General features: G+C 35.0%; 5 protein-coding genes across 16 annotated transcripts; 3 read left to right on the top strand and 2 right to left on the bottom strand.

Annotated features, from left to right (window-relative positions):
* LOC18602147 (protein trichome birefringence-like 19) lies at window positions 2,202-4,236 on the top strand. The gene is made up of 2 exons (XM_018120068.1): window positions 2,202-2,933; window positions 3,237-4,236. The coding sequence occupies exons 1-2, from the start codon at window positions 2,466-2,468 to the stop codon at window positions 4,044-4,046; spliced, it is 1,278 nt and encodes a 425-aa protein (XP_017975557.1). The 5' UTR covers window positions 2,202-2,465; the 3' UTR covers window positions 4,047-4,236.
* LOC18602146 lies at window positions 4,646-8,505 on the bottom strand. Of its 2 annotated transcripts, XM_007033340.2 has the most exons (7): window positions 8,133-8,505; window positions 7,138-7,260; window positions 6,642-6,830; window positions 6,438-6,519; window positions 5,532-5,596; window positions 5,341-5,443; window positions 4,769-5,195 (listed from the first exon to the last, which is right to left on the bottom strand). In XM_007033340.2, the coding sequence occupies exons 1-6, from the start codon at window positions 8,493-8,495 to the stop codon at window positions 5,351-5,353; spliced, it is 915 nt and encodes a 304-aa protein (XP_007033402.2). In that variant the 5' UTR covers window positions 8,496-8,505; the 3' UTR covers window positions 4,769-5,195; window positions 5,341-5,350. The 2 variants fall into 2 exon arrangements, with proteins under 2 accessions (XP_017975558.1, XP_007033402.2); XM_018120069.1 differs by lacking the exon at window positions 5,341-5,443 and having other exon boundaries at window positions 4,646-5,195.
* LOC18602145 (probable endo-1,3(4)-beta-glucanase ARB_01444) lies at window positions 10,041-12,625 on the top strand. Its single transcript, XM_018120273.1, has one exon. It carries the CDS (start codon window positions 10,287-10,289, stop codon window positions 12,468-12,470), a length of 2,184 nt encoding a protein of 727 aa, XP_017975762.1. The 5' UTR covers window positions 10,041-10,286; the 3' UTR covers window positions 12,471-12,625.
* On the bottom strand, window positions 14,224-16,912 carry LOC18602144. Of its 10 annotated transcripts, none has more exons than XR_001927343.1 (3): window positions 16,561-16,912; window positions 16,189-16,219; window positions 14,224-14,664 (listed from the first exon to the last, which is right to left on the bottom strand). XR_001927343.1 is itself a non-coding variant. In XM_018118729.1 (2 exons), exons 1-2 carry the CDS (start codon window positions 16,666-16,668, stop codon window positions 14,415-14,417), a joined length of 339 nt encoding a protein of 112 aa, XP_017974218.1. In that variant the 5' UTR covers window positions 16,669-16,795; the 3' UTR covers window positions 14,224-14,414. The 10 variants fall into 10 exon arrangements, 2 of the variants coding, with proteins under 2 accessions (XP_017974218.1, XP_017974220.1); XR_001927345.1 differs by having other exon boundaries at window positions 14,224-14,645; XR_001927339.1 differs by having other exon boundaries at window positions 14,224-14,695; window positions 16,561-16,823.
* On the top strand, window positions 18,496-25,149 carry LOC18602143 (proline-rich receptor-like protein kinase PERK8). 2 transcript variants are annotated; one of them, XM_007033335.2, is made up of 9 exons: window positions 18,496-18,612; window positions 18,730-20,178; window positions 21,933-22,340; window positions 22,721-22,807; window positions 23,047-23,117; window positions 23,365-23,441; window positions 23,774-23,921; window positions 24,233-24,394; window positions 24,477-25,149. In XM_007033335.2, exons 2-9 carry the CDS (start codon window positions 19,161-19,163, stop codon window positions 24,759-24,761), a joined length of 2,256 nt encoding a protein of 751 aa, XP_007033397.2. In that variant the 5' UTR covers window positions 18,496-18,612; window positions 18,730-19,160; the 3' UTR covers window positions 24,762-25,149. The 2 variants fall into 2 exon arrangements, with proteins under 2 accessions (XP_007033397.2, XP_007033398.2); XM_007033336.2 differs by having other exon boundaries at window positions 18,703-20,178.

Here is a 26,833-nt window from a genome sequence, read left to right as displayed (position 1 = left end):
TGCTTCTACTGGTACTTTCGTTAGAAATATGCTTTTAAAAATTAATTTTATTATTTATGTATTAAATAAATAAATAAATTAGTACTTTAACTATATATGTTTTTATATATTATATTTAAATAGGTATTTATTTATAACATATATTATAAGATTATAAATTAATTATTTGGTAATATTGTGAAAGAGTTATGCCAATAAGATTATAAATTAACTATTGACTAAAGAGTTATAGTTATTGACATATATAAGTTCACGATTTATTAGTGTCAATAATTAAAGAACAACTTTACTACAATTTATTTATTATTTTTAATTATTAATTGAAGAACCTGTTTCCGCACATAACCAGAGCAGGCTAAAGTAGGTCATATATAAAAGATTTTGCCTAATTTGCCTGCTGAAAATTGCACCCATAAAAAAAATATATTAATCAGGTTGTTCGAGTATCAATTTGGAATATAATTAAAATTCCAAGGCATTGATAAGTTTGGTGGGCAGGGGGTCTAATCTTGGAAATTTGATGATGCAATGTCTAATCACTACAAGGCAAATTAATAGGATGATTCTCCAATATAGAAAGTAATCTGAGAATAAGACAATATGTTATTTTGCTTTTGGCATCCTTCATCTTAAAATGTTTAAAGAGATAATCGAATGCTAATTAATAATTAATTAAAAGATATCCAAAAAAATAAAAATCAAATCAATGGAGTAATGAAGTACCAACCATCCATAAGTTCAGATTGACCTTTGATGGCAACAGGCAAACATCCTCCAGTAGAAATAATACCACGGAATTGGACGGCACTTATAAAATATATTTTTACAGTCAAAGAATCAGATGCATTTGGCCACCACCCCAATTTGGAATTGTTCCGTTTTCATGATATATATGTATATATAGATAGATTAATCTGTTCAAACTATTCTTTAAATAGCAAATCCACCGTAGTCGGTTGTTTGCTCTCTCAGTATCTCCAACAAAGATGATTAAATGATAGTGGTATAATTATTTATGGTTTGTTCTCTCAAACATTATCTAACAAGCATGAAGATCTTAAATAGATGCATCTCGAGTTCAATGGTTTATATATAAAAATAATAATAATAATAATTAATTAACAAAGTAGAGAGGAGATTTGAATTTTAGAATTTAGCTTTTTAAATGAGATAATGGTCGTTAAATCAAATTTAAATCATTGTATATGAAAAGTTCAAATTAAGAACATGTTAAAAATTCAAATCTCTTGCAATAAGACGAGTAGTCTATACATAATTAAAGCAAGAGGGTGCTTTTTCCCATAAAAGGAAATCTTGTGAAAAATTGCTTGAGCAATCAAAAATTGCTTTGCTCCCAAGCCACGCCTGTCTAACTTAGCACTAGTAATACTTATTGTGATCAACGACCGATTTCACTTTGTGGTCAGGACACGTTTATAGTGTGGGCTAACACATGCCGTGGCTCCAAGGTTGTTATGAGCCTCATGATTGCTGCACATAGTATAGAATGAAATGATATTGACTGATGATTGAAGTTAAAACTCTGACAGGTTTTTCCCCTGGTGATCAGCTACCTGCAAAAGAAAAGAATCATGCACACTCTTGCGTATACCACAGAGCCAGAAGGAAATGCTTCCAATGGGTGAAAGGGCACAAAAAGAGATGCATCTCTTGGTAGGCTGTAATGTCAAAACCTGTCCTTTTCTGTTCACTCTTTATTAGATATGAGTTGGATGAAAAGAAATAATGGAATGTAATCCCAATAAATCAGAAATTTAGGCACATTATCGCATGCGCCGACAGCAAAGAAGCCCGGAGCAGGATGTAATTATCAACATAATTTAAGAGAACAGATGACTGATTTTGACTGTAAATCATGGAGCTGCTTTGATCTTTTCAACTCTCAACATATCAATATTGTATACTTCGATCATTTTTACTAGTTTTTATCTCCTTCAAAATCAGACTCTTTTTGGAACTTCTGAACGTTTGAAAGTTGAATTCAAAGCAAAGCTAATATCATTCCTTTCAAAGACAGTGGACATAAACAGATAAAGAGACTTGGTTTTGCTATACCAGAAGAGAATTATTCCCCTGTTCAGAATAGAGGTTTAACAATGTGCATAAATTGTAAAAGATAAGAATCCCATGTTTTCCTACTTTAAAGATAAATTAATTTTATTATTTCCTTTCTGATATATTAATTTTGTGTACAGAATTATACCAAACTTAATCTACTAAGCATTCTTTTGGCAAGAACAAAAAGAAAAAGCATTGAGTCTGTCTTTGTGATAAGTATTTAATTATTCATCATGATGTCTTGCCAAATTCATGTTTATATCATGATGGTCAATTAGTTGGTTTACACCAAGCCTTACCTCAAGGAGCTGTTTTAAAACTGTCAATTGTCCAATTCATGTAACTTGAACAGAGCACAGAAGTCTCTTGCTTCAGGCTTCTCCACTATGAAGTTCCATGTGATTGAGCTTCCCGATGGAAAGAACTCTCAACAAAACAGTTCCACTAAAGTTTTCCTGTTAACCCTCTTCCTGATTCTCATCAGTTCCATCCCTTTATGTCTCCTGAAAAGTTCACATTCGCCGTTGCCATCTCCCAAGATCAATATCAGTAGCCTGAGAAGTATAGAGTTGGAGAAGAAATGTGATGTATTTAATGGAAAATGGGTGCCTCATCCGCAGGGTCCCTACTACACTAACGAAACTTGCCGCCTGATTATTGATCAGCAAAACTGCATGAAGTTTGGGAGGCCTGACTCAGAGTTCATGAAATGGAGGTGGAAGCCAGATGACTGTGAGCTACCTCTCTTTGATGCAGTTCACTTCTTAGAGATTGTCAGAGGGAAGTCGATGGCCTTTGTTGGGGATTCAGTAGGAAGGAACCAAATGCAATCATTACTGTGCCTGTTAGCTGATGTAAGTGCTTAACCATTAATTGCAGCCATCTATTGCATAAAATTCTTCACATAATTATCTCCATAATCTATTGGTTGATATGTTTCAAGCCATGCGTAAAACAACTGTAACCACAGTTGGTTTACTAGGAATAAAAGGTGTATGTATTCATGACAAGAAGAGTAAAAGATTCAGAAAGCGCCCAAAACTGCAAGGAATAAGATCTAAACTATGTTAGCTGCTTCACATTTATGCATGTATTTACTTTCTGAAGTATGCTTTCGCATCTGATAAATTAATTAGCTCTAATCTGTGTTTTTTCAGGTAGCATATCCAGAAGATATTTCTCATAAATATTCATCAGACATAGATTATTTCAAGCGTTGGTTCTATGCTGATTACCAGTTCACCCTAGCAGCATTTTGGTCACCGTTCTTGGTTAAATCCAGAGATGCAGACCCTGATGGTCATACCTACAATAGCCTCATGAACGTTTACTTGGATGAAGTGGATGAAGCATGGGCAAACGAGATTGAAAATTTTGACTATGTGATCATATCAGCAGGGCAATGGTTCTTCCGTCCGCTGTTTTTCTATGAGAAGGGCGAACTTGTTGGATGTCACAAGTGCAATGAAAACAACATCACAAGCCTTACCAGGTACTATGGATACAAAATGGCCTTCAGAACAGCTTTCAGAACTCTTCTTGGCCTTAAAAATTACAAGGGTACTACATTTTTAAGGACATTCTCGGCGTCCCACTTTGAGAATGGCGATTGGGATAAGGGTGGAAATTGTGTTAGAACAAGACCCTTTACAAGCCAGGAAATGAAGTTAGAAGAGTATAACTTGGAGTTCTACCTGACACAAGCAGAGGAACTAAGAAAAGCAGAGGAAGAAGGGAAGAAAATCGGTTTAACATTTGGACTGCTAAACACTACTGAGATTATGTGGCTGAGACCAGATGGACATCCAAACAGTTATGGACACTCGATGAATAGGAATGCAACAGTAAATGACTGTGTTCACTGGTGCTTGCCAGGCCCCATTGACACATGGAATGAGTTTTTGCTCTATTTGATGAAGAGGGAATTTCTCATGCGGTTAAAAGGGAAGTTGATGAAGAATGCCTGATCAAACTTGCATTCAAATTGTTGCGAAGTATGCCCTCAGCTCTATTTATTGATTCTTTTTCTGTTGTAAAAAATACGTGGTTTCATCACCTCCTATACCTATACATATCTGGATTTGAGACTATATTTGGAATCATATCTGTAAAAGTTTATTGTTTCATAAAACATATAAAAATGTATCTGGTTGAAAATTGGCTGTGTCAAAATGCATTATTAGTGCTCGTAACACTCAGAAAATCATTACAACTTCTCTTCCACCTCCGGAATTGTCAGTCCTCGGAAGGAAACAGAGTCAGAGATAGCAGGACATGGAGATGAGCCAATAAAAGATCAATCCTTTTTTGTCCTAACTGTCCCGTGAGATTTGGAAGTTTCTCAGGAACCTTTAATAATCCCCTGGGCCAAGGTGGTCTCATGAGTGCAACCAGGAAACCTGATGGGAGCAACAGATCCAATGCCACAGAAGAATCCCATTATTGTTGTATGTCTATGGTTTTAACTTTACTTTTTGTTATTTGTCTTTAACTTTTATTTATTCTTGTTTATTCATTTTTTATCCAAAAAATAAAAAATAAAAGTATCGTCCAAACAAATCCTCAGTGAATTTCAAGATGCTTTAACATCACAGTTTTTGTTGGAACTTTATAAAACATCATTCTTTACAGCTGTTAACGAGCAGATATACAGGTTAACAGAGCAAATGTGGGAGTAACTATAAACTTGGACAAGATGCAATGCAAAACAATGTGTTATATACACAAATTGTAGGCTACAATTCAGTAATATTTATATTACAGTGGAAAGAATACACATTTTCCGGTATGCAAACGGCATCCTCAGATGTTCTTCAAAATGAAATCTTGACAAAGACCAGGATGTGCAAAGCTAAAATGTAGAGCACAAAAGCCGACCTGAGTAGCATGAGTCTCTGCTGATTCTCACTCCGGCCACCACTGTAATAAGGAAGCTTGTGATGAGCATCAACAGAAAAATCTGAGGAAGATCCCTTATCAGAACCACCTCTTCCAAATCGATTCCTAGCAGTATTGACCTCTGCATTATTAAGTTCCAGCTTTGTCCACAAGCCATTCAACCTCTCTAGTTCCTTCTCTTTCAAATGAATTTCACTGACAAGACCTTCTGCTTGTGCCTAAAAGAAAACATTCAAAATGTTCCTTCAGAAGATGACATCATAAAAGAAGCCTATACCAACACCAGGATGACATTTAAAACATTTTCTTTTTTTTGACAATGACTATGAAAAGGATAAATGGTTGATGTAGAACAGATATTACAGGGATACAGCTATGCAAACCCAAAAATCCAATGTCCAAGTGCCTCAGCTATGATCATGAATTGTGAGCAGCCCACTTGGGGTATATGATCAATGGCTGAAAGCTTGAGAGTGAATCTCAGGTCAGGAGTAAACATTTTAAAGCATATAGTTGGATCCATTTTAAATAATAGGATAAGTTAAATAACTGACCTGTTTTGCAGCTAGTTGCTCAATAAGGCTGTGTAGTTGTTTGTCCAACGCCTTCTCTCTTTGTGCTGCAAAACAGAAATTGATTAGCGTAAGCAAAGTTTAACTCTGGGTTCATTTCTCCCCCAACCATCTTTTTTCTCTCTTTTTGTCTCTTCTTGGCATGAGCCGGAAAAAAGTAAAGTTTTAATAAAGAAAGAAACAAACAATAAAATGTATCCCTGCAGGCAGGAAGAATGCTTTAAAAGCAGGGAAGTCCTATGCTTCCATAATGCATACCATCAGAAGAAAGCTATTCAACAGATTTTTCTTCTTTTGCTGCTTCTTCTCTATTTACACATTAGAAGAATCACATTGACCAAAGTGACAATAAAAAATTGGGAGCATTTCAAATTCTGATAATGATTTAAAGTTTATACATTTTTTCTCTCAAAACCTTACTAACATCCCACTAAAACTTTAAATCAAGAATCAAAACGAACTTTCAACTACAGCACAGAAAACCAAACTCTGGTATCTCTTAGAAACAGTGGATTCTTACTTCCAATCTAGAAACAAATGAACAACAGGATACCAGAAATACAAGTTTTTGCAACTCCATTTATTACATCTTTCACCTAGTTGTTACTCCCTTCTTCTTTTTTTTGCTTAAATCCAACATCCAATAAAGGATCTAGTTTTAATTTTCAAAAGGAAATCCTTTAAAAACCAGAAATGAAAAGAAAGAAACAATAACAATAATGCAAGACTATATTTAACAAGAAATTTAATCACATACTGAAGAAGAGATAACTGAAAGAATATCATGATATAACCAAGGTAGAAGATTGTCTCATCGCCATTCATATAAAATGACTGTTTGGGAGCTAATAAAGCAAACACTAAAAGTAGGTCTATAATGTAAGGTACCTGGAGAAGGCTGCTTCAATGCTTTGTTCTGAATATTTTCCCATTTATTCTCTAAATCTTGAACTGTCTCTTCAATTGAGCTCTGAGAATATTATGGATCCTTTAATCAGCAAAGGCAGCAGTAACAACTCAACTAATGTAATAAGGGGGAAAATAGAAAAACAGAAAGCACAGTTTAAAATCAAAAGAGGAGATAAAATGCACCGATTCTTTTTTCTTCTTCTCTAACTTGTCTAGCATAGCAGATTTTGAAGCTTCTATGCTGGCCTCATTTTCAGCACCGACTGTGGATTCAACCACAGAGTCAGCAGATTTTCCAGAATGACTGACATCCAATGCAGCCTGTGCATTTTCCAGTTCAGCTTTTAGACTTTTCTCAATGTCGTCCATCTCCTATTAAAAATAGAAAAATGGAGTGAGTCTTCAAGCAATGCCAAGAAGATCCAAGAAAACATAAGTGATTACTCTCGCTTCCATTTTCAACTAGCATCACTTTAAAAAGTACTTGAATTAAAGTTTTAGAAACAGCATATCCACCCAGGTGAACTGTGAACATCCTTCCCAAAATACAGGTTCTTTAACATGAGCATGTATCATAAGAAATCCTATATGCATATATAAGCCTTAAGTGTAATTTGATGAATACTATAGAAGTCATGAAACCAGCATGTAGAACAAATTCTGGGACCTTCACCCTGACCTTTAACTTTGAACGAAGTGTATCTGCTTCCTGCACTTTCTCTTGCATCTTATTCTCACAATTTGATATAGCCTTTTCATATGCAGCGTTTTCTTGTTGCAGTGTCTCCTCTCTCGATTGGGCCTGGCCATAAGAAGTGGTGGCAACTATTAGTAGGGAAAAAATAAATATTGTCCATGGATATAGTGTTTTGTGAAGACAAAAACTCTTCCACATAGCAAAACATGCTCGGAAGCAAATAATTAATCTCAAAATCAGCACTAAAAAAATGCTATTGGATTAATAACTTTTTTCTTCACCGAATATGCATCATCCTCTGTCTGAGATAAGATCACAAACTAAGAAATGAAAATTTCAAAAACAGCCTGTCTTTTTAATTTTAAAGTGTCACAGCTCACAAGCTACAGCAATTGCCAGAAAACCTAAAGATTTAAGCCACAATTAGCATTTAGCTATAGACAAACTTCAAATTTAATGTTTCAAATGAAGATAGTTGTTTTACAAAAATAAAAGACTTGCGCCTGATAACATCCAAACTGATATTAATCACTTATTTCACCATACACTACACGAAAAATATCGTTATCTGCCTTAACAGCGTATCGCTTAGCCCACAGTATAGTATTTAACCACAAATCTTCACCTTACAAACTAAATTCTTCAAGAAAGAACAATTTCATGGACCAAAAGAAATGCTAGAAAACAGCATAAATTTTGCACAAAGAAATTCAAGCAAAATGGAAAGAGAGAATGCATTGCACATAATACGTAGAACCAAATTCCAAGAGCCACACCAAGAAAAGAAAGGAAAGTGCTTTATACAGACGATGAAATGTAATATTTAAAAGACAACTTCAGAAATAGGATAAACTTTAAAAGGGAAAAAGCTGCATTACACCCACCAAATGAAAACCATGAAAAAATATTCACCATACATGTTATAAAGAACAGAGTACCCAGATGAGAAACAATGAAATAAGTATAGAAAGGAAAACCTGCTCACGAGTCGCGGAGTGAGAGTTGAGTTGGAGAGCGAGGGCGGCATTAGAAGCGAGGGAGTGGGCGTGGAGATGAGGGAGGCGTTGGGAGATGTCAGGAGGAGGTAGCCTGAGGCGTAGATCTTGGATCAGACGGGTAAGAGAGGAAGCCTTCCGCTCCAATTCTTGCACGTACTTCTGCTGGTCTGGAGAGAAAATTAGTGGGATGTTGTCTACGTCATCTTCTTGGCTGTTGTTTCCTCCATGGCCTCCTACTACATCAGCTGCCCATGCTAACAACCCCGCCATATCTCTTTCTCTGTACCAATGTCTCAAAGCTTTGAATCTGCAAGCTTTGCGTTCTAGGATTGGGGATCTCATCAATTCTTCGGGCACTTTCTTTTTTTAAAAAAAAAGTGTTATTTGGTCAATATTTAGGCCCACGAACTAGCCCATTCAGCTAAATGAGCCTTCCTCATGAAAACAATTTGGGCCTGCCAACACAACTTGATGGGCTCCGTTCTTTGTCCAATTTGTGCTTTTAAGGCCTGTAAGCCTCTTTGGGTTGTCTCAATTGGGGCCTATCTTTACCCAAAAACGTTTTTTAGTGTATTTATTTGATTTCATTGATCTTTATTCTATTTAGCCGTAATATTTAAAAAAAAATTTAAAAAGTACTTATTTAATGAAATTTTTATATTTTTATTTTAAATTAAATAAATTTTTATAACTAACAATTGTTAATCAAAATATTACATATTATTTTATGTTATATAATGCTAATGTAATACGCTTATATGTCATAGTGGATAGTTACATATCATGTGGCATTTTTCAAATTCCATGTTAGCACCATTTGGTGATAAAATAACAAATATCATTTTGATTAATGCTAGTTAGTCAATCGTTAATTATAAGAGTCTATTTGATTCAAAAATAAAAATATAAAAACTTAATTGAATGTAATAGAAGAATAACTACTTATTTGAAATTTTTTGAATAATTTGAAAATTTTTTAAAATATTATACCTTCTGTCTATGAAATATTATTATTTGAAAAAAAAATTGGAATAATGTTTTATGAAAAATGCATGTATTTATTATTAAGTCAAATATTGAGATAACTCTTTGTACCATAAATAATGCCTACTATCAATACTAAATGACATGAATCAATTTACTTAAAAGACTCAAACTATAATATCTATGCCTTTTCATTGTTCAACAACTCTATTTATGCATATTACGAAGCGACATTTCATTAGAACGTATTACATTTTTCTTGTGGTCTAACTTGAAAGTGGAATGCTTTATCAAACCTGACCCAAAATTCCTGCATGTGAAAGCTAAGGAAAGCACCTGATTCCGCAGCTGGTGAAAGGTGAATTTCTATGAGTTCAAAAGATCAGGCACGTTTAATCAAATTCGGATGTCTTCCCTGTATGATTCTCAATAATTGATAGGAAAATGAATAAATAAATGAGGTGTAAATCTTAAATAGAAACCATAGCATAACTTTTCATATTAAAAAAAAGAACTTAAATGCCTAAAGTCTGCTGATAAGAAAACTTAAAGCAAGCACTTCCCCCCCAACACCTTGCTTTCAAGTTCCACGTTTTAATGCAGTGTTAAATCCGCGTTGATTGAATATGTGATGGTGCAAATGGCAGAAAACTTCAACAGGATTATGTCTCCAATTTCTACCCATTTGCTTACCTCTTAAGCATTGAGGAATTATCCCTTCCTTTGATTGTTTACAGATTCTAAGATTCATAAAATCAAATATGTTTGCATAGCTTGCAATCTTCAACATGTACCCCCATATTCCCCAACTTCCCACATTCATCATCCTCCTCCCCCCACTGCTTAACTTCCAAGCTAACCCTTCCTCCTTCCTTATCTTCCTCTTCTCCCCCCATTTTGATTTTGCTATTCTTTCGACACAGCGTCCAGCCCAAGTTCCTCAGGAATCAGATCAGAAGGGGTTGTCTAGGGGCCCTCAATTTGGGTCAAATCTTTCACACAGGAAAAACAGTCAAAGAACCTCTATTTCCTTCTAGTTGCCATATACCAAATCCCAACAAAATCATTAATTTCTCTCTCCCCTATTTCTGTACTCGGTGATTCATCGGCCTATCAACCAAACAGTCCAACTGCATACAAACCAAAAAAATGTTAAAAAAGTTGGGGAGAAAAGTCAAGACCCTAATCACAAAGCCCTTTAAAAGGCCTAAAAAACCTTGTAAACCCCCAAAATCACCATCTCCCTCACCATCGCCATCTCCACCAATGTCGCCCCCAAAGCCCACAAAATACTGCCCTTTTCTCTTTCCCGGAGTACAATCCTCAGTTCTACCTGACCCTTCCGTGTTCTTCTCCCCAAAGCTCCTCTCAACTCCTCTTCCAACGAACTCTTTCTTCCAAAATTTTACTCTAAAAAATGGTGACCAACCTGAATACATCCATCCATATCTCATCAAATCAGCTGACTCTTCCCTTTCTATCTCCTACCCATCTCACTTCCACAACTCTTCTTTCTTATACCAAATTTTTATTTCTGATCTAACCATCTTTGCAACGGATAGAACCAACCCAACTTCACAAAAAAACCATATAATCTCGTCTTACAGTGATCTAAGTCTCACTTTAGATTTTCCCTGTTCAAACCTCCGTTTCTATCTTGTCCGAGGGAGTCCCTTTTTAACCTGTTTTGTAACAGGCAATACTCCAATATCAATCTCAACGATTCATGCAATTCTCTCATTTTCTTCCAATACTTCACTCACCAAGCATACCATTAAGCTTAACAACAATCAAACTTGGCTTATATATACATCTTCAGCCATCAGTTTGAATCATAGTCTTTCCTTGATCACTTCTGGCGGGTTTTCGGGTATTATTCGGATAGCTGTATTGCCAGATTCTGATCCAACGTATGAGTCAATTCTTGATCAGTACAGTTCATGCTATCCAATCTCAGGTGATGCGGTTTTAACTAAACCATTTTGTTTAGAATATAAATGGGAAAAGAAAGGTTGGGGGGATTTGCTTATGCTAGCACATCCACTTCATCTTAATATTTTATCTAGAGATGATAGTGAGGTTACGGTTTTAGAGAATTTTAAGTATAAAAGTATTGATGGGGAGCTTGTTGGTATTGTTGGTGATTCATGGGTGTTGAAACCACACCAGGTTTCAGTAACTTGGCATTCTATTAAAGGGGTGAAAGAGGAATCGTATCATGAGATTGTTACTGCACTTTCTAAGGATGTCGAGGCCTTGGATTCATCGGCTATAACAACAACATCATCTTACTTTTATGGGAAGTTGATAGCAAGAGCAGCAAGGTTGGCTTTGATTGCTGAAGAAGTGTGTTTTCTTGACGTGATTCCAGCGATAAGGAAGTTCTTGAAGGATACGATTGAACCATGGCTGGATGGGACTTTTAATGGGAATGGTTTTCTGTATGATTCAAAATGGGGTGGAATTGTAACAAAACAAGGGTCCACTGATTCAGGGGCAGATTTTGGATTTGGAATTTACAATGATCACCATTATCATATCGGTTACTTCCTTTATGCAATAGCTGTCTTGGCCAAAATTGACCCGGCATGGGGAAGGAGGTATAAGCCCCAAGCTTATACACTTGTGGCAGATTTTATGAACTTAGGCAGGCGATCAAATTCGAATTATCCGCGTTTGAGGTGTTTTGATTTGTATAAACTGCATTCTTGGGCTGGAGGGTTGACTGAATTTGCAGATGGACGGAATCAAGAAAGCACCAGTGAGGCAGTGAATGCATATTATTCTGCTGCATTGATGGGGTTAGCCTATGGAGACACTCATCTTGTTGCCACTGGATCAACACTGGCAGCAATGGAGATTCAAGCAGCACAAACATGGTGGCATGTAAAGGAGGGAGATAATCTGTACGAAGAAGAGTTCACCACAGAGAACAGAGTGGTGGGTGTTTTGTGGGCTAACAAGAGGGACAGTGGCCTTTGGTTTGCTCCTGCTGACTGGAGAGAGTGCAGGCTAGGAATTCAGTTGCTACCCATATTGCCTATCAGTGAGGTTCTGTTCTCAGATATTAGCTTTACTAGAGAGCTTGTGAACTGGACATTACCAGCACTGGGAAGGGAAGGAGTAGGAGAGGGATGGAAAGGGTTTGTCTATGCCTTGGAAGCAATCTATGACAAGGAGAGTGCTTTGGAAAAGATAAGAAACCTGAATGGTTATGATGATGGAAACTCACTTACTAATCTGTTGTGGTGGGTTCACAGTAGGGGTGATGAACATGAAGATAAATTTGGTACAGAAGGCAAATATTGCTGGTTTAGTCACTATTGTCATTGACTTTGTTTATCTTGTATTGGGTTGGGTTGAATAAACCATGAAATGTTGCTGGAACGAGGAACTTATGTAGTTCTGCCATTTTCATGGCTGTGTTGCTTGATGCTATGTCAGATACTTGCTAAAATTTATATAAATTTCCTAATTAAATGGATTTATATATAATTCTTAATTTGATATATACTGCTGTATATCTAGCTGAACTTTCATTTCCTTCTGATCAATGACTTTCCTCAGTTCGAGAAAGAGAGAAAAAAAAATGGACATAATAAAGTTACTCCTTGATACATATAGCTGACAAGATACTAAAAAAGAGCCATTACATGAAAGAGACATTAGAAACCCCAGTAAGCCTGTAACTACGGGTAGGAGCAAGTTTTGCACATGGGTGGTTGCAAAAATTAGTGTTCAACTAAGCAGTTGCTGGTGGCATGGAGAAGAATTTGTTGTTCCAGATATTTTAAGAACACATTAAACAACTGTTATGCCTTCCAAACCAGAATATATGCTGGAACAAGAGTCATTACCAATATAATAGAAAGACAGAGGAACTTATCAAAATAGAAAAGTATAAAGGACCTAAGAAAACTCAACTTTGCAATTTGTTTGATCCCCTCGGAAACTCTAGCAATTCTTTGTTGATCCTCTGTTGTTTCTTTTTCATTGCAGTCATCTGTATTTAACTACCTTGAGGCGAAACAACAGACAAGAAGGAGCTTTTTTAGGCAGGCACTGGATTAGATTTTTTTAAGAAAAAGTATCAGAGGCTGAACCCAACAGAAAAAGAGGAGAAGGTAACCGTTAGGCTGAAATCACTTGCCGAAAAGAAATGTTTAAACAGTAGTTATATCTCATTTCATACCATAGCAGAGACGAGGGCTGCTATATTAGGCCAACTTTCAAGTAAATCTGCCATGAACTAAGTGGCAACCAATCATCAGAGAGATCATGTTGTAAAGCATGGGCACTGGCTTGTAAACAAAAATATGTATCAATGATAGCCATTTTGCAATTAACACGTTTAAACACAGTAGCAAATCCAAGATACAACACCCCTCAAGATCACAAAGCCAACTGCTAAGAATTTACATGCACCTTCTTGTTGATCTCTTTCACAAATATCAATTATAAAGAAAGTAATCTTATATTATTGGCATTGTATTTTAATTTTATAGATTTTGCTGTTGTACTTTATATTTTTTTATTTTCAGATAAAATAATGAAATTAATGAAAATTTACCATTTATGTTAACAGAATATTTCGTTTGTTATTATTATTATTATTATTTGTCTTTTTGTGATTAGTCAAGCATTGCTGGCAAAAGTGTTTGTCTTAGTCCTATGCCAAGTTGTAAGCTTCCAAGTTAAATGAACAATAAATCCCTTTCCAATTAGTAATATTTTTACTAATTATTAACCAAAACCAAGCACAAATGATAATAAGAGAGAGAGAGGGAGAGCATTCATATGTTTTTACTTATGATAGTGGAGAACGGCTTGAGCCACTGTGAGAGCACACAGCATTTGTTATTTAGGGGCAATTCCTGATAGGATAAACAATCTATGGTGTTTTCTCAGTAAGCAGGTTGCAATTTGTACATAAAGAGGTCTGCTTACAATTTCCAATCTCTTCTACCTTCCGAACCCATTTGCCGCTACTTGAATCCATAAGTTGAGAAAATAAAATGACAAGAAGCAGCACCTCATTTTTTTTTTTTAAATGGAAACAAAGTGAAGATATGGAAGCCACAAAAGAAGCAAAAAAAGAAAAACACTATACATTATTCATACCCTCATAGGTAAAACAAAACCAGAAATGGTCAGTCAGCTATATTTACAAACATAGGCAAAAGAAGACCACAAATGGTCAGTAAGCTATACCTGTAAACATAAGAACAAACTAGGTGACATTCATAAGCAGACCACAAACCCTATAGTTGGGTATGCTCAGAGTAACTCCACAGATTTAAGCAATTTAAACAGACATAAAACTACCAGAATTGCACCAAAGAAACAGTTAATCTTGTTAATTAGTGCAATAACTTCTTCAAGGCCAGCAAGCGCTTCTTCCAGCTCATGCATGCACTCTTCAATCTCAACTAGAAGAGCAACTATCCTCCTTGTGAAGGCTTCAGAGTTTTGGTCCAAAGTCTTGCTTCCCAACAGGTCATCCTGAGCCTGATTACCACTACACATTCTTCTCAGTGGTTTATACAGCACAAATTAATCTATGAGAGAGTGCAAGAGAGAATTAGGATTTAACCATTGCAAGATAAAATAGCAGTATCTATATTTCATAAGTAGACTAGAATATAACTGTGCTATGAAAGTAGGAGCATTCATATAGAACAATTCAGATACCAGTAATTGACAACTAGCACATGTTTCAAATCTTTCGATTGATATAGAGCAACACTGGACAAGTTACTACTAGCATATAACCATTGACAAGCATTGCCCCTACCCATACTTCTTAGAAAAGCAAAACAGTTTTAAATTTTAAAGAAATATACTTGTACAATTGCAACCCTTAACTCATTGAGAGTAGTTTTACCGTCATCATGCTAAACACTTAACTTTACAGTGCTGAAACCATTTCTGGAGACTTTTACTGCTATTATAAGTACTTATGAGAGCCTTTTTGACCTGTAGGTCAATCATGCAAAACTTATGGAAGCCAGACTTATTTTTAAATAGGATCTAATCTAATAGATGAACCATTGTGCTCTACAACACGAAGTTCACAGCATGCATTTTTAACCTTTAAGTGTTTAATGTAATGTGCACCTATGCATTTAAGTATTTTGATCGACAAAGAAAAACCATCTAATGTATGCTAAATCCAATAAAACTTTCCTGACCTATACGAAAGTTCTACAAAATAAAAAATATTTGACAATAAGCATACATCCATCATCAAAATCGGAATCATCACAACAAAAAATTTTACTTTGTCTAGCCCAAACAAATATACTTCAAAATCATGAGCCAGCAGCAAGCCACCAATCACCCAGGTTTCCAAATATAAAATATAAACTAGTTACACAGTTATTATCATCTGAACTGAAGGCAGTTCAGCACAAAATAATAATCAATATGCACAAAAGTCACAGCAAGTTCTATGTTTTCAAAAAGTACTAATGGCCATCACAACTGCCAAGCTAAAAACAAGGGCGAATAAAGGAAAATGACCTTACAGAAAAAAGAACAAAAACAATAACGACAAACATTCAAGCTAGAAGATGAAATATAACTGCATGTCTGTATCAAGAAAAAAAATTGCAATTGCTCAGAGCTTTCTGTTTTATGAATGGAATATTTAAGAAATTCCCATGAATAGGAACAAGCCTTATTCCAGGATATTTATATGAGCTTCCTCTTTCTTATTCTTAAGCAAGTCCCACTATATGAGGTCAGCTACATGAATCATGTTGCTATTGTACTCCATTTATGACATACCTAAAACAACAACAAAACTGAACACAGTTACAACAAGACCTAGCGCTTGGATCCTAAAAATAGAGGGGAAATAGGAAAAAAGAAAACAGTTTTTTTTTTTTGTATAATTGATGTTTAATGAAAGAAATTAAACACCCGACTCTGCTTTTGTTAAACCCATCATTCTATGTCATTTTCTTGGAAAACAAACTGCCCTATAACCAATACATATGAAATGAAAAGAAAATAAGCCTAAAAGTCGACCAAGTTAAAAGAAACTTACCTGATTCTTAATATTTGCTTACTCATTGCCACTGCAGCTACCAATCAAAGAATCATAACTTGAACTTAGGTTCAAATGCTTTAGAAAATGGTGAAAAGGCGAGGGGGGAGAAAAGAGAAAAAAGAAACTTTTTTTTCTTTTGCTGTTGGTCGTGTTTCATGAACAAAATTAAGAGCCCAATTCCATTACTCCAACTTTAGTTGAACTATCTAAGTCATTTTCTCAGGAAACAAACACGGTATATCACAAAAATTTGTAACAAAATTTATAATGGAAAAGAGCAGAAGAAGAATAGAAGATGGAAAAAGAGTGTAAAATCGAACAAAAGTAAGACAGAGGTAAGGGTATGCAAGGGAAGGGAAGAGCGCGTACCAACACGCGAGTGAAGAGTTGAGGCTCGTGGCTCTGAGACACAAATGGGAAGGAAGAGTGAAAGGGAGGGAAAGGGGAGGGTCCCGACTCTTGAATAGATGGACCCATTGGGTTGAAAAGGTTCGGGTATAACCCGATTAGGAATAGTAGCCCATTGTTTTAGGTTCCTTGGGAGAACCCATTTTCAGTGGATAGGACCTATAGAGCTACCACCAACAAACTGAAATCAACTGAAAGCTTCTTGTCAGAGGGAAAATATTATTTATATATTTTTTAAGAAAAGGAAAAGGAGAGGAAGGTTTCCTTGGCTTGAAGTCGAAGTTACAAGAAAGCCTTGTTCCATCATTAGCTCAACAAATCTCAAATCAAAAGGCTTTACGCACTGAAGGTCCACCTCATGCTCCATAAAGAAAATCATAAAAAAAATAAAACGACGTAGCCATGATCAAAGGATCGGCCCTAAATTTTTTTATAATTATTATTATGATTTTCCATTTTTTATTATCGTTTACTTAACCAAAAGCACAGCACACACCCAAACAACATGGCAGTTGAAGAAGTGAGAATGCGATCTCAAATATTATTTTATTTTTCTCAGCGCTGACTTATTATTTTGGGGATATAAATCCCCAACACGGCTTTGAAGTTTGTTCTTGGCTTCTCCTTTCTTTTCCTTTTTTTAAAAAAATATTTTCCAGCTAAATCATATCCTATCGTCTCTCCATTATTACCAGAGGATAATAAAGATTCACTTTTCCAAGGATAATATTGTTATTTACACTTTATATTTTCCTTTTAGTTTTAGAATTCTTTCTTTATTTTCTCAATATTTCTTAGTTATTTATAACTAGCATGATTGTAAGAAGTTATAAATTTATAAATACAGTATCGATTTTGAAAAAAAATTAAGTAACAAAAAAAGATAACTTTGTTTATTTAAATTATTTTGTTATATATTTTTATTTTAATCTCATTTATAAATATATGAGAATTCAAACTGCATCAAATAATTTTCATTAAAACGAATTTTTATTATAAAGTATTAATAAAATTTATTTAATTTATAAATAAAAATTCTAATAGTATTGAATGATTTTATACATGAATGTTTCAAAACTTTTAATGATGATTCAATGATTTGACTGTTCAACAGACAATTGAACTATGTTTAATTATTTTGGTTGCATTCAATGCACAAAACAAGGAAAATTGCAATCTAAAGGTTATAATAGAACTTTAAAAATGTATGAACTTAATTGGTGCATATGGTAAGATGTTTATCATAATTTCTTTCAAACTCAGCACCATCTTGTTATGTTGGTTGAACCCTTTTGTTATAGCCAATAGAACCTTAATTTATCTCATCTTTTTGTTTTTTTTTTAATATTCGAATTTCAAACTAACTTTTCATGGGAAAGAATCTCATACTAAACACTTTGATGGGATATATGCTTCCCATTATACTACTTAGCTCGAATAGAATTTTTTAACAATATCTCGATAATTTTTGGTGTCTTTCTTATTTAATTAACACTTGAAAATAATTTGAGTTTGACTTAATAATCGTTAAGTTTTATTAAGAATATCGAGGATTAAGACTTCAAAAGTGCTCACTTCTCTTAAACTTGTTCATTGAACTTAGTTTTCCAGGCAATTAAACAAGGTTTAAACCTCAAAATTTGCTTAGAATGCAAAAGAGAAAGTAGTTTAACTTGCTATCTTTGTTTAATGTTGTCTATTGCTACTACAATTTAAACCAAGAAAGGGAAAAAATAAAAAAACTTTTTTTTTATTTTTTAGAAAACAGCTAAGAAAGTGACAATGCATGTTGGTTCCTACATGTGATGAGATGACTGATTGACTATATGCCCCAAGTTGCCCCCACGTTTCCTTTGCACCATTTGTGGGCACGCTCTCTCTCTCTCTACCAATTTCCTCAAAAGAAAAGAAAGAAAGCTTTCCCCTTTTTCTTTTTTACTTGCAAAATATCAACACCACCCTCTCTCAGTGGCTTTTCAGGATTCCGATTTTCTTCTGTTTCTGGAGGGATAGGTAAGCATTTCTTTCAGTTTTCAGCTTATTGGTTTGTTCTGTTTCCAAGTTTTGATCATCTAGATAATGCTGCATTTTGCTTATCAACAGTTGTTTTGTCATTCTGGATGTTGCTAGGAAGTTGGAACTCAGTCTTGTGATCTGAAATTGTTCAGTTTAGTGTTCTGGGTTTTGCTTTTTGGAGAATTTCAAGAACTGGGTTTACCTCATTTCATGTAAAGGTTGGATTTTTAGAGGTTGTTGGACTGTAGAATCTTGGTGATACCAGGAAGGAAATTTAGTTGATTGGTTTTCATGCCTGAATTTTTGGAACATTTTCAATTGGTTTCTGGGGCTTGCTGTTGTCAATACTTTGGAATTCTCTTTGTACTTTAGTGAAGGAGCTGTGATACACGTTTGAAGGTTTGAATTTCGGCATTTTGTGCTGTGGAAACGATGTATAGATAGTTTTATGTTGCGTGGGAACAACTGGACATTTGTTTACTTAGAATTTTCCAAATTGGACATGAGACTGTAGGAATATAGTAGTGTTGATCATTTGGAGAAATATGACTTCAGTTTTACCTTCTGTCATTCCACCAACTTCTGGTGATGTCTCACCACCACCAGCACCTCCTACCTCTTCCTCCTCTAATTCCTCAACCACTTCGCCATCTCCCACATCTTCTCGTCCAAATCAAACTATTGATCCACCATCATCATCAGCACCATCAAATTCTTCAGCTCCACCTCCTCAATCCCCTCCTCCAGCTGTCCCTGCTGCCCCTCCTCCATCACCTCCTTTGTCACCACCACCGGCATTGACAACACCACCAGCGTCACCTCCACCATCAACCCCAGCTTCTCCTCCGCCATCCCCTCCAGCTTCTCCACCTCCGTCAGTGCCAACATCACCTCCACCTTCATCTCCTGCTGCCCCTCCACCCTCTCCAGTTTTATCTCCACCACCACCATCAGGTGGTTCTCCTCCTCCACAAGCTGCAACAGCACCTCTGGTCGCAACTTCACCTCCACCTCAGGTCAATTCACATTCTGCACCTCCTCCAGCTAATGTAGCAACACCGCCTTCCTCAAAGTCTCCACCTTCACCCCGAGCAACACCACCACCTGAAAGCTCTTCCTCACCTCCTACGCTTACACCTCCACCATCTAGGTCTAAGTCTGCTCCTCCTCCTTCCACAACTTCTCCCTCAACGCCTAAATTGGCATCGCCACCTCCTTCAGTTCCCTCAACTTCCTCACCACCTACAATTTCACCCCCGGCAACTCCAAGTACTCCGTCAACAACTGGAAGTCCTAGTTCATTATCACCTTTGCCCTCAATTCCAACTGAAAAACCAACTGCAGAGTCAACTAATGGTAAAAGTGCATCTGCAAATGCAACATCCTCTGGTAAAAATGTTTTAGGAACTGGAGGTGCTGTGGCAATCGGTGCTGTTGTTGGGTTTATCGTGCTCAGTCTTCTTGTGATGGCTGTGTGGTTTGCACTGAAACGAAAAAGGAAGAGGGCTGGACCAAAAATTGGGTACACTATGCCTTCTCCATTTGCCTCCTCTCAAAATTCAGGTAAACGATTGTAACATTTCTTACCCTAAGCAGATTTTTATGTTTTGCTGTTGGTTGTGGATGCTCTGAATTCGATGTGACGACTATCTTTATTTCAGTCTTTTCAGGATTAGTTATGAAATCTTCAAAAATACTTATTCTTTTTGTTTGATTCCATTTTCTGGTTACAAACTCCAAAAGTTTTCATCTGTATTGAAATTTCCCCTGATAGTAAGCTAAAAGATTTTGGTTGAATAGAAACCTTTTTGAGTAATATATATAACAGTATGAACTTATAAGAAGAATAATATGAGAAAAGTTTATAATTGTCATCCAATGGGATCCACATTTGGTTGCAATGTGCATATTACATTTAAACATTCTATTTTATTGACAAGGGAAATTTAAAGACCTTTGACGCTTGTTAAGTGGCATTTTTATCCTAGATTATCACTTAAAGGGAAATTTTAAGATCTTTCATTCTTATTAAATGATATTATATCCAATATTATCATTGTTTTATTTTTTATCCTTTTTTCTCCAACTTCAGATGGCTATTTGTTCCACAAAATCCAATTGAGAAAACTATCCTAGATTTTTGCATCAGCTTGATGCTCTGATTCTCAAACCCCTAGGACCTATCCTTTCTTTACTGTTTTTCTACAATTTCTCAATGTTATAGCTTCAATGCTTTCTACCTTTTATTGCAGCTGTCATATCTTTAGTGACAGCGTAGACTGTGGTTCATTGATAGAATTCCAAATGGTTTGAGAATTAAGTTAAAGGAGTTTGGTAGAGGGGATCTTATTCACAGGCGTGTCTAATGATTGTTAATAATATTATTTGAAAATATATAGAATGACATAAATAATTATTTTTATCATAAATAGTCATCATGTCTAGCCAATATAGTATCTGTAAAGCTAAGAAACAATTAATTTAATTAGAATTTTATAAAACTGCAATAATTAAGGTGACTTTTGTACCATTTTCAAGAAAAACAGATATTGGTTTATTAAGATTTTGCAGAAGCACTATAACATTTAATTTTTTCAAAGAGAAGCACTATAATGTTTTCGAATCTTAAAATCATGTGAGATTCAATCTCACGTCATGCACAAAAACAATCTAAACCTTCCTTACTAAACATCTTAGAATGAGTGACATTGAGAATCTAATATCAAAACAGAGATTATTAGTAGGGTTTCAACTACGTTTTCTACATATCTCAGCAACTAAAAGGAAAAATTTGAAACCCACCCTAAGCCCCCATCATTGTTTTTCTAGTTGTTTCTAATGTAAAAGGCAAAAGGATTGGTTCTGTTTTCTTATATGGGAAAACTGAGAAACCTAAAGAGTCAATAGAGCTATAGAAAGATATAAATGTGGATGTGTGCACAAGTCCTTTCGCAGGTATCATTTTTAATCCACAAAGTTCTTTGTAGATCTTGTAAATGACCTGAATAAGTGTTGTAGATCTGGTTTATATTAATCCACAAAGTTCTTCGTTATAGATCTTGTTAATGACCCAAATAAGTGTTGTAGATCTTGTTTATACTGTAGATTTAATTAGTTTTTTTCCATATTCAATTGGGCTCGCCAAGGATTTGGAGTTAATAAAGGCTAAAATTATATTTCAGGTTAATTTGCTAGGGGATTCTGAAGTCATATAATACTTGAGCATTTCGATTCCTTCTTTTAATTTTTCTGGCTATAACTGAATATTACTTCAATAAATGCTGTATAGTAATATCTGAACTTGCATTGCTCTGCAGATTCAGTATTTTTAAGGCCGCAATCTCCACATCAACTAATGGGAAGTGGTTCTAAAAGTGGTTTTTATTCACCGTCAGAGCCTGGTGGGGTCAATAATTCCAGGTCATGGTTCGCATATGAAGAACTAGTCCGGGCAACAGATGGGTTTTCAGAACATAATCTATTGGGTGAAGGTGGATTTGGTTGTGTATACAAAGGTATCCTCACAGATGGTAGAGAAGTAGCTGTAAAGCAGCTAAAGATTGGTGGTGGGCAGGGGGAGCGGGAGTTCAGAGCAGAAGTTGAGATTATTAGCCGAGTACATCATCGCCATTTGGTTTCACTGGTGGGGTACTGTATATCAGAGCATCAAAGACTGCTTGTCTATGATTATGTCCCGAACAACACCCTTCATTACCATCTCCATGGTAAGACATGTTCTGACCTCAAAGGAGGAATGATCTTAAACTCTTTAAGTACTTCTGTCCTCTAGAAGCATTCTCTGTTTATGATGAAGTCAGATATAATTTTAGTAGGTTGCACATGAGGTATATGTATGGTACAAAATCAACTGACATGATGGATATTTTTACCTACTTTCTAAGAGGATTCCTGTCCATTAACTTGTTTGGACCCACACTGCTTGACCATCTGTACTTTAGTTGGGAAGTTCCCTTGTCCTCTCCCAACTCACATCACATACGCATGAGTATCCACCTATACCTTGAATAGAAGATGAGGGATAACAGAAACATGAAGGCTGTAATCGATTTGTTTTAATTTTATGCACTTTTATGGAATTTTGCAGGTAGAGGCAGGCCAGTAATGGATTGGGCTGTCCGAGTCAAGGTTGCTGCAGGTGCAGCTCGTGGGATAGCGTACCTCCATGAAGACTGTAATCTATTTGTTCTCTTTTCCTTATTTTTTTTTCACTTTGAGAATTCGGCATATGCTGCATGGTGCAAACCCTTAAATTATCTGAATAAGGACAACAAAATAGAGTTCAAACAACACCTAAGTTTGCTATGCTATATAAAGTAACATATACTTGAAATCATACCTCTCCTAATCCTCACTTAGTTTCCATTCTAACTTCTAATGCAACAATTTTTATAAATATTTTGCTTCGATCAGGCCATCCTCGCATCATTCACAGGGATATCAAGTCATCAAACATTCTTCTTGACAGCAATTTTGAGGCTCGGGTATGCCATTTCTACAGTCTAAACATTTGTGTACACTGTTATATTGATCTTGAATTGCTTTGGGGTACTTTGACAATGCTTATGAATGTCTTATCATCTTTTGTGAACTATTAGAATTTCTGCTGTAATTTGTAGAATTATTAACATTTCTTACCATTATAATTTTACTAACTATATATATTTTTTATTTTAATTTCCCTTTCGCCGCTCTAACTTTCTGTCTAACAATTCATGTTGCTGCTTACAGGTTTCGGATTTTGGGCTTGCAAAGTTAGCTTTGGATTCAAATACCCATGTAACCACACGTGTGATGGGAACTTTTGGGTAAGATAACTTGATATGCTGGTTTGTGATATATCTAGTAGAATTAAGCTTTCATGTGCTTATGCATAATTCTGTTTCTTCTTTGGTGCATAAGCATAATAAAAGATTTTGTACTCTTTGTTGTAAGCTAGCAGTTGAGGTCTATATTATATATGCATATTATTGCTTTGATCTATTAAAAGCACATAGTTGAGGTTTAAAGGCTTTTTATATCCTATAATTTTTAGATGTGTACTGCATTTTTTTCCCTTTTATTTGGTCTGCAAACATGTATGTGTGATAATCAAATATCATATTCAGGTATTCTGATAAATGAAATTGTTCTTTTATAGATATATGGCTCCAGAGTATGCAACAAGTGGCAAGTTAACTGAAAAATCTGATGTTTATTCCTTTGGTGTTGTGCTCTTGGAGTTAATTACTGGGCGCAAGCCTGTTGATGATTCTCAGCCCCTAGGTGATGAGAGCCTGGTTGAATGGGTAAGGTTATGCAGCTATGTCTTGTGTTGTCAACAATTTGTGCTTGCTTTAACATGCCTTTTGGTCTGACTTCTTCATAAGATTTGGCGTTGCCTTAAGTTTAAAATCTTATACTGGTCAAATCTTTAAGAATTTTGATTTTCTTCTGAATAAAACTCAAAAAACCCAAATCCATTGCAGTGTTGCACAAAGAATTCCAAAATATACTAAACCAAATTGTTACAATGTCAACCATTCATATCTTATGTAATGGAACCTGTGGCAAGGTTCCAATACCCAACAGTTTAATATGATTCAAACTTGTTACTCAGGCTCGGCCATTGCTTGCTGAAGCAATTGAACATCAAGAATTTGAAGAGTTGGTGGATCCAAGGCTGGAAAAAAACTATGTGGCTCATGAAATGTTTCGAATGATTGAGGCAGCTGCGGCTTGTGTGCGACATTCAGCAGCTAAAAGGCCAAGAATGAGTCAGGTAAATATGTTTTGAGTAATTTGTAAATTTCTATACTAACATGTTTGGCTTACACATGGATTTTTTGACATTCAAATCTTAGGTGGTGAGAGCTCTAGACTCATTGGATGAGTCATCAGATCTCACAAATGGAATGAAACCTGGCCAAAGTGAAGTTTTTGATTCAGCACAACAATCTGCACAAATTAGAATGTTTCAGAGGTTAGCATTTGGCAGTCAAGAATATAGCTCTAGTTTCTTTAATCACAGCCAGAGCAGTTGGAGAAGTCAAGAAGATGGTAGTCAGGGTAGCTGGAGGAGTCGAGATCATGGGAATCAGAGTAGCTGGAGTCGAGAGCACAGGGAGCGTAGCACGCTAATGCCTTAAACATATCTTGGATGTAAAGCAAAACGGATGAGTTCAATGCTTACAATTATAAGCAAATTGAACCCTATGACTCAAGAGTGTAACTGCATCAAAGTGTAAAGGGGATGCCTGTTCCTCTCAATTTTGGATGAGATTAAAGACCGAGATCATGGAATGGTCTTGCTGCTCACTTGATGTGTAAGATTGTGCATTTTGTTCCTTTTAACCCTTTTTTTACTACTAGCTCACGTGATTTTTGAAAAAAAAAAAGAAAAGAAAAGAAAAGAAGGTTACCTGATTTTCTTGTAAGAATGCCTGTGCTTGTATTTTCTATGATTTAGATTCATTCATACATCCTTTCTTTGTATTGATATTTATTAATTCAATGTAAGTTTCTTTTTCTCATTTATTACTCATGATTCATGAATTTTGTTCTGCACATGGAGAAATGAAAAGAAAAACTGTAAAAGGCTTTGTTTAATATGTAAGTTATTACTACCTTTTAATCCTAATTCCCAGCAAATCTTACTGCCCCACTATATATAGGATTGTAATAGGTGATGAGAACTGAACATTTAGATTCCCACTCATCAAATTATTGTAGACAAGAACCGTGATAAGAAACTGATTGTCCATGAATTTAGATGCGTTCATCCCATCTTTTGAAAAGCCATGCCCTTTAGGTCATGGGAAAACAACTTCTGTCTAGCCATGCCTATCTGGGATTGGACTTGTTGGCTGCAACAGTAGCAACAGTCGCCAAGCTTGTCGCCGGAGGTCTTTATTCTCGCTCATAGGAGTTGGTTTAAGAAGCAAAAAGGAGAAAACAGCCCAGATGGTGACCTGTTCCTAAATTGGTTCTTAGATTAAAACCCAGATGGCGACCTGCCCCTGATTTTGGATGTGCACTTGATTGTTATCTGATTTATGTAGCCCTGCCAGCCTACGGTTGACAGTGTTGATCAATTGGTTGCGAGCCTACGACTTGACTAAGTGCATGGCAGCCACAAGTTAACCTGTTAAAACCTTATCTTGATATTTAAATCAACCTCATTATTCTCTAATCTCATCAATTATCTCTTATCTGTTAACAACTCGGTGGAATAAAAACTTTGTCGCTGGCGTCCTGCACAAGGTCTATCATTACATTCTAGATATCTTGTCCTACGACAGCATGTGAATTAGCTTGGGAATTAATTCGTAGGCCGACTTGCATGGGGCCAAGTGTCACATCAATGAACTATACAATTTGCGAAAGATGAAAATGATGTATGCGTCTTTACTGTGTAGAGTAAGGGTGAGTAAATAGATAAATTGGGTGATTTGGTTTATTATAGTTAAGGATCAAATAGATCAATTATTTATAAAAAATTTATTAAAATTGATCAAATTTAATGAAAGATCAAATTGATCAAGTATAGAATTAATTTAGTTAGTCCGATTTTGAATCAATGGATTAAAATTTTATCATTTTTTTTATAAATTATAATATTAAAACTAATAAACTTTATCTATAATTATATATATAAAATTAATGATATAACTTATATGTTATAATATTTTATATCAAAGTTTATATAAATAACAACTAATTATAAATAATATGTTATAAAATCTAAGGTGAGAGCTAATAAACTTATTGAGCGTAATCATATAAATAAAGTTTATTATAAGTTATAGTAATGCTTATGTATAAATAAAATATATATATAATATTACATTATTATATATATATATAATTAATGATACAAATTATATGTTAAAATGTTTTATATAATCATATAAATAAAGTCTATTATAAGTTATAATAATACTTATGTATAAATTGAATATATGTATATATAGTATATGACTTTATTATAATTTATAAATATATATATATATATATAATTAATGGCATAACTTATATGTTATAATGTTTTATATCAAAGTTTGTATAAATTATAACTAATNATATAAATAAAGTCTATTATAAGTTACAGTATTGTTTATATATAAATTAAATATATATTATTTATACAATTATATATATTCATACCATTTTATATTACAAAATATTATTAAGGTGTATTAATTATAATATATTAATATGT

The sequence above is a fragment of the Theobroma cacao genome, chromosome 4 (genome assembly GCF_000208745.1).
Source record: "Theobroma cacao cultivar B97-61/B2 chromosome 4, Criollo_cocoa_genome_V2, whole genome shotgun sequence".
In the NCBI taxonomy this organism is placed as follows: Eukaryota; Viridiplantae; Streptophyta; class Magnoliopsida; order Malvales; family Malvaceae; genus Theobroma; species Theobroma cacao.
Note: the sequence above shows the minus strand (reverse complement) of the source record. Positions and strands in the feature narration are given on the sequence as shown.